General features: G+C 52.2%; 1 protein-coding gene across 1 annotated transcript in view; it reads right to left on the bottom strand.

Moving 5' to 3' along the window:
* Positions 1–3,730: 3,730 nt before the first annotated feature.
* Positions 3,731–10,196, bottom strand: part of Sae1 (SUMO1 activating enzyme subunit 1) — a 67,821-nt gene continuing 61,355 nt past the window's right edge. The window contains exons 8-9 of the mRNA XM_005413849.2: positions 8,308–8,377; positions 3,731–4,423 (exon numbers count right to left, since the gene is read on the bottom strand). Coding sequence (XP_005413906.1) covers positions 4,331–4,423; positions 8,308–8,377 — 163 coding nt within the window. The 3' untranslated portion in view covers positions 3,731–4,330. The remainder of the gene's footprint in view (positions 4,424–8,307; positions 8,378–10,196) is intronic.

The raw sequence follows: 10,196 nt of genomic DNA, 5'->3' as shown, positions 1-10,196 counted from the left end.
AAACAACAAAAAACCACCCTAACCCATAAACCATGACCACTTTCTTGCAAACAGCAACTTCTAGCCAGGTAATCTCAAACTTGGAACCTGCTCTGCCTCCAAATGTTCCTGCAACGGTCACCCTGTGCGTCCGTTTTCCTCCCTTAGAAGATACTACTGTGTGTGTATCTTTGTAAAACTTGCAGCTTGGCAGGAGATGCAAGTATCAACTACGGAAACAACAACATGTAAATGAAACCTAGTTGGCACAGTGGCGCATGCCTATACTTCCAGGAAGCTGAGGCAGGAGGATCCCAAGTTTGAGGCCAACCTGGGCAACTTGCAAGCTTTTATCTCAGATTTAAAAACTTAAATACAGAAGGCCTGGGGATGTGGCTTAGTGATAGAACACTCCAGAGTTTGATTCCTGGTACTGAAAACTAAACAAAAAACTCTGTCACAGAGAATAGTACCACCCTTGTCTTCTACCATGCCCCAGTCCCAGCCCCCACCCCACAGTCTTCTTGAAAATACCACAACCTGAGATATGTTCATTTACTCTCGAACCCTGAAATCGGGTCTTGGAGAAGTCTTTCCTAGTGTGCACACACGACAGCTCAACCTCACTCACAGCAGACATATGGCTCAAATACAAGTGTAGGGTTCAGGGCACAGCGCTGGATTAGGTGCGACACACAGGGTTCCATCCCCAGCAGCATGTACGCACTCTCTCACACACGCACGCACAGTGGTAGTGGGATTTGGTTCACAATGCTGAGGATCTCTAGGACATAAATGGGGAGGGCCGAGTATGGTGGTGCACAGCTATAATCTCAGCAGTACTCAGGAGGCTGAGGCAGGAGGATTGCCACTAGTTCGACACCAGTCTCAACTACATAGCAAGACCCCGTCTCAAAAAAAAGGGAGGGGGGGAATGGAGAAAGCAGTTGCAATAAAATAGTCATGGTTTGTGTCTAAAATATCTTCAAGTCAAGTACGGAGGCGGGTGGCTGTCATCCCAAGTACTTGGGAGGCTAAGGCAGGAGGAACACAAGTTTGAGCACAGCCTGGGTAACTTAATGAAATCCTGTCTCAAAATAAAAAGGGCTGGGGACCTAGCTGGGAGGTAGAGAGCTCCTGGGTTCAATCCTCAGTATCACAAGATAAATAAAGTAAGATGTTCCCATAAGGGCTGTTCTGAAGCCGGGCCTGGGAAGCGCCTGGTGTACTGGGGCTCTAGCTCAATCTGATGGGAGGTGATGAAAGGGTGGGGTGTGGGGGGGTTGGGCAAGGGGCGTGGCCAGGGGCTGCGACCCGGGACTAACTAGCCCTTGCCCAGGGCCTCTTCCTCTTGTCTTCTGTCGACCTTCACTGCTTCCTGCCACCAGGGAAGCAGCTTCCTCTTCATACTCTTCCTCCCTGTTTCTGCCTTGGACTCAGCTGACTGAAACCTCCAACTCTTGACTTTCCCCTTTCAAGCTGATTTATCTCAGGCACTTTGACCCAGGATTGGGAAGCTAACATTTTTATGATTTGCACAATAGTTAACACTGAGAAAGTCGTCAGCACGGAATCAACTCCCTTTGCCCCATATATGAGAAGAGCATGGCAATGGCCCTGCACTCTAAGCACATGGTGTATCACTGAGCTACCCCAGCCTCAGGACATGCTATCATACCCATTTTACAGAGGGAGCCACTGAGGTCCAAAGATTCACTTGCCCAAGGGCACACAGCTAAGTGGCTGAGTCTGTTTTTTTTTTTTTTTAAAGAGCAGAGTATATTTATTGAAGGAAAGAAAGCTGCTTCTGTCTGAGAGAGGGACAGAAGAAGGGCCCTGAGTGGGTTGCCCCTATTTTTTTTTTTTTTTTTGTCTTTTTGAGACAGGGTCTCGCTGTGCAGTTCAGGCTGGCCTTGAGCTCACTTTGTAGCCCAGGCTGGTCTCGAACTCACCACGACCCTCCTGCCTCAGCCTCCTGAGTGCTGGGATTACAGGCGTAAGCCACCATGCCCAGCTGTTTTACAGGTTTAAAAACAAAATCCTCTTGCCCTTCTGGGACTATCTGAAGGCTCTGGCTCAGGTCTTGGGCCTGAGATGTCACTGGGCCATCAGGGCTGTGTACAGGCAACACCGTCTCCTTGTTCACACCGAGAGCGCTCATTGGCGGTCTGCCCAGCCCTTGCTTGGGTGAGGCTGTCTCCCTGGGGTCGCTGTGGGGTTTGAACAATTACAACGTCTAAGGAATTCCAACGATGCCGGGCACTAAGTGTGGCATAACGAATGTTAGCTATTAGTTCTTGGACTTTTGTCTTGCCAACTACAACCTAAGCCTCACTTCCACACCTGGGAAGAGGTTATCTGTGGATCTCAAGGTGCACACATTTCCATTTACCAAGGGAACGCAAGAACTGAAAAAGGGTCTGGCCTTAGAGGGAGGCCGGGAAGGTAGAGCTGAGATGGGGCTAAGAAATTCTCACATGGCACTTCTTTTTTTAAAAATCTATTCCCAGCTAGCATCAAACTCCACCATCCTCCTGCCTCAGCCTCCCAAGTGCTGGAATTGTAGTGTGGGTCACATGCCCAGCTCTCCAACAGACTTTGAAGGTTCAATGACTCAACATATTAAGTACTTAGCAGAATTTTGCTACTACACAAACCAGAGATGAAAACTATGGGAGCCCCAGAGCCCACTATTTTCTTTCACTGGATGACCCCCACCGCTTGGTAGGCGGCCCCTCCTTCCCGAATGGGCTGCACACTGCCTGGGAGGACGAGAAACCACAGGGTATCCTGTTCACCTGCTGGAAAGTGAGGAAAACCCACATTTCGGGTAACGTGAACCTGTAAGGGGTGTAAGACATCCGAACAAACTTCAGTAGCTGCTGCCTGGGGCTGTCTGCTTCAAGCATGACCTCCTCCACCTCCCAGTCCCTCAGGGGTCTTCTCTGGGTGATTCAGTCTCTGCCGCCCGGCAGGTAGTGGGTGGAAAGTTGGCAAAGCACTGGAGCTGGCTGTAATCTTGCTGTCTGTCCAGGACCACCGGCTCCCCCTTGTGACCAAGGCTGCACAATGCAAAGTCAAGGGAGTAATTAGCTCAAAATGTCGAAGACCCCGTGAAATTCAGGCTGCGAGGAAACTGCTGACCCTGACACAGCGGGCACTAACGGTGCCCTAAAGCCTCCAGCTCGGCAGCTGCAGGCACCGGTCTGGGCTGGGGCTGCAGCCTCTCCCAGGACAGGCCAGTCTGCCCCAGCCTGGGGCCGGTTGTGGCGACAGGAAAGGAACCAGCGCTCCTTCACTTCAAGGAGAGGCGGGAGCAGCAGCATCTGCCCAGCCGGGGCGGGGGCAGGGTGACTGCTGGCAGCCGGGAAGGCTCCCCTAGCCAGAGCCGGGTGCAGCGCCGGCTGGGCAGCACTTGGCCTCTGAGCGGCGTCACACCCACTGCCACTCCCGGGCGGACAGCAGCAGCAGCATCGTGTGACTTGTCACTACGATCACCACCGCTGAAACCCGCCTCTAGGCAGCCCAACTGTGCGGAGACGGCGGGGCGCTCCAGAACTTGGGGACCTGACCCTCGCTGCAGTGCGCGTGTGGCAAATGACATTTCTGCAGGTTTAAAGAAAGGGGCAACTGAAGTGCTTGCCTGGCAAGTCTGAGGTCATGAGTTCAATTCCCGGTACCCAAAAAAAAAAAGGGCAACTGGCAGGATCACACCCTGGCAGTTTTGAATGTGCAAGAAAAACACACAAAGCCTAAAGCAAGTAACTTTATTATCATTCCTTATTAAAGAACCATGTAGAAAATATGTAAAACACCAACAGCTGCGATTCAGGGGTGAACGAAGGACGGCTGCGCGCGGTGGGGCGGGACCCACTTTTCTAAAAGGAGCTCTCCCTGTCCCTCCACTTGCCGCAGACCGGGGCAGTGCTTCCTCCCTCCCGAAATCCGGGCTGGAGCTCGCCTAATCCCAAACTCAAACTCAAGAGCAGCGCCCGAGGCCACCTGTTGTTTTCCAGGATGTCCAACTCTGGAGGAAGGAATTCCGCCCGTCAGGCCGGCCGAGAAGGGCACCTGCCTGAGCGCGCACCGGGAGTCACGGGGTGTCACTCGGCTCAGGCCTTACTCCCCACCTGAAGTTGCACTCAGCTCTAGGTATCAGGTGGGGAGTAAGTCCAAGAAGGCAACAGAGGCTCCTGGGCAGGTCCCCAGGGGCTGGCGATGCTCATGGTGTCAGGATGGAGACGGCAGAAGGAGCATCCGCGAGCCCACACTTGCGGGAGCCGGCACACGGGACGCGGAGCACAGGCGGGTGCGCTGCACTTCCATCTTGGCGCGGAGGGCCACGTCCGGCTCACTCGGGGCCCAGGCACTCCACAGTCCCGTTGCCCTTCATGCCATCGAAGAAGAAGAAGTTGTTGTGAGGAGGGTCCCGCTGTGACAGGGCCTGGGGAAGAAGCCAAAAGGGAGCTCACTCCCAGGGCACAGGGAGCGCACGCAGACACCACCACACCCACCTCCACAAGGTCTACGAAGCAAAGTGAAAACAAAGGCAGCACTTAGGTAGCCCCGGTTCTCAAAAGGGATACAATTGCTCTACAGGGGCTACGTAAGGATATCAAAAAAATTTTTTTCTTGTTAGTTTTTGAGACAGAGTCTTGCTATGTAAGTCCAGGCTGGCCTTGAATTCAAGATCCTTCTGCCTCAGTCTCCCCAAGTACTGCGATTATACACACATACTCTAGTGCCCAACTCTACGCCTGTATTTTAAAGTTTCTATTCTGAGACATCATCCTGCTAAATTGCTTCAACTGCCTCAGAAGTCCAATCCTCCTGCCTCAGCCCCATGAGAAACTGGGATTATAGGTGTGTGCCACCATACCTGGCCTAGGAGACAATTTTGATTGTCAAATCTCCAAATGTGTGTGTGTTCAGGCAAATCATTTAACCTGTTTTATTTTCACTTTTTCGCACTTGGGAACCAAACTCAGGATCTTGCACCTGTGAGGCTGGCACTTGTGCTGCTGAGCTACATCCCCAGCTTTTCTTCTTTTGAGACAAGGTCTCCCTATGTAGTTCAGGCTGACCTTAACCTATGTAGCCCAGGCTGGCCTCAAAAACCACAGCAATCCTCCTGCCTCAGCCTCCTGAGTGCTAGGATTACAGGCGTGCGCCACCACAAGGTGAAGTCCTTGGAATTACTGTATTCATTCTGTTGAGAAACTGTTCAGTAACATTTATTTTGCTGTTTTTTGCACTATGAAGGACTAAACCCAGGGCCTGTTTAAGTTTTGAGACAAGGTCTTGCTAGATCGCCTAAGCCACCCCCTTGCCTCAGGCTCCAGAGTGCTGGGACGACAGGTGTGCACCACCGCGTCCACCCTCCGAGTTTCCGTGTGGGATGGAGACTGGAAAGCCACTGTGGTGGCTTGCGAGTCCTGTGCGTGCACACGTTTTTCTAAGGAACGGGTTCGTAGATAACAGCAAGGTTGTAAAGAGACAGCTGACCCCCAAAAGGCTGAAGCTTCACCATGAGTCACTGTTGTAGACTCGGACATCCCCACACGGCTCCCAGGAGCACAGCTGCTCACGTTCTCAAGAAAGTAAGCGCCACCCCCACCCCCACCCCCCCCTGCTTCTTTATCTACAAGTGGATGGTGCTGTCTACCTCAGGTACAGGCCTGATTATATAGCCAAGCAAAACGTCTGGGCATCTGCTCTGTCCCAGATGCTGTGCCAGACATTATGGATCCTGAGAAGGTCCCTGTGCTTAGAAGGAGCCCGGATCACACAGAGGTTTGCAGCTGGGCGTGGTGGTGCACGGCTGTCATCCCTGCACGCGAAGGATGAGGCAGGAGGGCGGGCACCCTCCTCAAGACCAGCCTGGGCTACACAGTCCAGCGAGTTCAAGGCCAGCCTGAACTACACAGTGAGACCCTGTCCCAACAAACACAAAAAACCAGAAAAAAGAGGCCTGCCTATAGAAGGGAAAAATAAATAGCACCTGCCTACCTGCCTGCTAGAAACTCTGATGAAGATAAAATGTGAGCAGGCTTGTGATGTGCCTGGCACATACTAAATTCTCCATAGTTTGGAGCTTGCTATTATTAATGGGAACCAGGGGTGCACTACTAATGTATCTGAGGGGTGCCACACACTCAGGCGGGTGGAATGGCCTAGCAAACCACAGCTGGAAGTTCGAGAAGCAAAGTTACAAGTTACAGATGATCCATTTTCTACATTTATTAACTGGCTCTCACTATTGCATTACAGAGGGCTCTCACTATATTCGCAGGCGAGCCAGGAGCGCCTGGCTCCAGGGACGCTCCTGCTGTAGCTGCTCAAGCTGCGTGACACCGTGCCCAGCCTCCGCCAGACTCTAATTCAGGGCCCGGCGTGGCTGCTGTTTTCTCCTCACCTCCGCTCTGGGTAAGGAGACTGCTAGGGACCACAGGGACGGAGGGAAAGCAAGGGCAGCCTATGGCTCTGGAGGGGACACGGTAGTGGTAAGATGGACGAATGAAAGGAAGCAAACAGGAGATGATCCCAAGGGAACAGACTGTCCATGTCCTCCGGCTCCGATGCTCCTTTTTATAGGTGGTCAGATGAGGCCCTCGGTGCAGGGCCCTCTTGCCAGCTGGCTGAAGGTTGGGTCAGTGACAAGGGGAGCGGCAGGATGAGAGCGGGGCACGGGGTGAACGTGGGCAAAGCGTAAAGTGCTCCCCAGCAAGACGGGGTCAGAGGAGATTCCAAACACACCCAGCAACCAAGAATGCAGAGTGTGCTGCTTTCTGGGACAAACAGAAACAAGATGCTGGGCAACAGCTGTCCTCAGTGGGCAGGAAGGAGGGAGAAGCATTAGGACTGGGATGCAGAGCAGCCACTACAGACAGCAGGGTCGAGGCCACCTGCCCCAACCTCCCACCTCCATCCCCCAGGGGAAGCTGGAGCAGGATGTGCGGGGGCGAGCTGAGGTCTGGCCGAGGGCTGGATGTAGGGCGGCCTAGGGCAACATCTGAGGCCTGACTGCCAGGTAGGGAGGAACACAGGCCACGGACCAGACCTGTAGGGCATGACTGCTGGCGGGCCACTTTCTCTGTGGCACTAAGGCTCAAAAGCCGGGCCTCGTGCTTGCGAGCCACGGGCTCTAGCCCTGAGCCACACTCCACGCTCACTGCTTGTCTGGCCTTGAACTAATGATCCTCTTGCCTCAGCCCCCTGAGTGCTGGGAATACGGGTGCGTGCTACCACTTCTGGCTTTCTTCTACCTCATTTATTCAGGATTTTTTTTTTTTAAACACAGGGTTTTACTATGGAGCCCAGGCTGGCCTTGAACTCATGTGACTCTCTTGCCTCAGCCTCCCAAGTACTGGGACCACAGGCGTGTACCACCACTCCGTATTTTATCCAGAACTTCACTTCTCGGTACCTCAGTTCTTCCTCTATAATCAGGGATCACAACAGTTCCTACCTCACACAGCTGTGAGGTACAGTGAGTTCGCACTGACTCTGAGTGGCCCCTGGTTGGCTTGCAGTCATTTTCTACTGTTACTGGTGATGATGTCATCATTACAGGCTACAAAAACTTGTTCCCCCAACATGGTTTTCCACGCCTAATCTCTCTTTCCTGAGCTGTCTACACACAGACTCCGCATCCTTCTCCTCATGGCCTTCTGGGCAGCCACTCCGACCTCCCGAGGGCTCCCAATCTGACTTTCGCCCGTGGGCTGAGCAGAGGTGCGAGGGGAGACGCAGGCACGGCCACCGCACACCTCGCCTCCCGCTGTGACTCCTCAGTGCCTCTGACACAGAAGCAGGTTAGACTTCAGCAAAGGAAGGGTTTTGCCAGGAAATGAGAAAAAAGGAGTGAAAGGAAGTGGTGAAAACATCAAACTGAGTCCAGCGTCTCCAAGTCTTGGACAAAGTGATGAGAGCTCGTCTCCAACCAAACTGTCCCGCTGAGCTTGACCCTGACACGTACGCATCCTGAGGAAACCATCGCACCAGGCGTGACTGCCCGTTAAAGGAGAGGAGAAGCCATTACTGCAAACCCAGCAAGGCGGCCAAGAACCAGCTAGGGCAATTATTCTAACGTAGTTCTGGGGTCTGAACACGCTGAGCATACGCTGTGCCACTGTGAAACACATTTAGCTCGGCCAAAGGCAAACGTAACGTTGTGGGCAAACATCAAGGTCCCCATAGGAGTGCACGGAGAGGGAAAGGCTGGGCACGAGGCAAGGCCAAGGTGGGGTGAGCGCCCAGCACAATCTGCACACAGCAGCTGGGACCTGTGCAGTGATGGTGCAGGCTCGCGTGTGAGCTTTCTTTTACCTTCACAATTTCCTGTGCCAAGATCCCGCCAACCACTGCGCACACCGGGGCCATCTCAGAGAAGCAGTACCTAGAAAGAGAGGACAAGTGAGGAGCGGCACCGGGAAGCGTGTTGAACAACATCTGCACAAGTCTGCCCGTGGCCTCACGGGGATGGAAACTGCTCTGTTCAGACAGCAACGCCAATGCTGGGCTCTAGACAAGAAGATTCAATCTGCCCCGGGGCTCCGGGAGTGGCTGGGAAAGATCCCTGACCTTTAGCAAAGGAGGAATTCTTTCACACACTTTTTTCTTTTTAAAGTCAAAGGAAAGATTATATCTGTGCTTCCTAAAAATAAGGTTCTACAAATATCAGATGTTTCACTGCCCCGGTCACATTCTCACAATTCTGCTCTACCATAACCGGGGCTGGGTCTGCACACTATTCCCGGCGAGCGGCGGGAGCAGGCCTGTGTTAACATGCACAACACGGGAGGTTCGCAGCCTCACGTGAAAGCATGGGGCAACAGTCCTCACGACCTACACAGAGACCAGCCCTGCAGGGCCAGGACAGAGTGTCGAGAGGACAAATGGTGGTCCTTGAAACTGGCCATCCTGAGGACCAAAATACTTTCACTGAACAGAGGAGGTATGTTCTGCTAATCCCTACACAGAGCTGTTTTTTCCCCTTCTTCCCAACAATGGTGACTGAACTCAAGAGTTTGTGTGCTGAACTGCATACTCAGCACTTTCTTTGGAGACAGGGCCTATGTAGCTCAGGCTGGCCTCAAATTCATGGCAATCCTCCTGCCTCAGCCTCCAGGGTGTGCCACCATGCCCAGCCCCAGCCCTTCTTTAAACTCTTGAGATGGGGTCTTGGCTAATTCACTAAGTTGGCCAGACTGGGCTCAAACTTGTGATTTTCCTGCCTCAGCCTCCAAAGAGTGGATTCCACATTTGTGCCACTACGCCTGACCCTTCTAGACATTTTTTAAAGTGCATGTATCTAAACATGTATGATTTTACATCTAAGTAATATTAACTACTATTTGTTCTGTTATGCGATACATTGAAGGATATACCTGTTATTTGACAGAGCAATCATCCATTTTGCTACAGTTAACAAAATTACTCCACAAGAACTGGGCATGGAGATGCACATCTGTAATCGCAGCCCTTGGACGGCTGAGGCACGAAGATTATGGAATGTTCAGGGCCAATGCAGCCTGTCAAGACCTTGTCACAAAACCAAACCATCTCATAAGGCAAATTTCTAAATACATAAATGCTACGCCTTGATATATATTGCCAAATGCCATCCAAAATCTATCCATTCCAACTCCCAGCAGCAGTATCTTGAGGGTGTCACCTCACGCCCTGGCCAGGCAAAGCATCCTCTTATTCCATTAACTTCAGAGGTAGCTTTTTCCCCTGCTTATCAAAGTCCATAGTAGGACTCTATGACATATAACACTTGGAAAACTACAGCCCATGGTGATCCTCCTGCCTCAGCCTCCTGAGTGCTGCCAGGATCTCCATGTACTCTACGACAAAATTAACGTGGACTTAGGAGTAGAGCATTTGCCCGGCATGCGTGAATCCATGGGTGCACTGCACACATAGGAGAGTTAAACTGACCCCTAACTCATATCATGATGTACAAAAATTGATCCAAGAGCCAGGCAGGAGGCCAGGCATGCTGATGTATGACTGTAATCCCAGCACTTGGGAGGCTGAAGAATAAGGACTGCTGGGAGTTAAGGCCACCCTCATGTACACAGTGAATTCTCTGTCTCAAAACAAAGTAAAAACAAGAGCTGGGGATTTAGCTCAGCGGCAAAAAGCACCTGTCTGGCAAGTGCAAGGTCGTGAGTTCGGTTCCCGGTACCGGAGAAAAACCAAAAAAAAAA

This window comes from Chinchilla lanigera, unplaced genomic scaffold, assembly GCF_000276665.1.
Source record: "Chinchilla lanigera isolate Chin_1 unplaced genomic scaffold, ChiLan1.0 scaffold00173, whole genome shotgun sequence".
Classification (NCBI taxonomy): domain Eukaryota; kingdom Metazoa; phylum Chordata; class Mammalia; order Rodentia; family Chinchillidae; genus Chinchilla; species Chinchilla lanigera.
The sequence above is the reverse complement of the archived record's forward strand: the minus strand, read 5'-3'. Positions and strand labels throughout refer to the sequence as shown.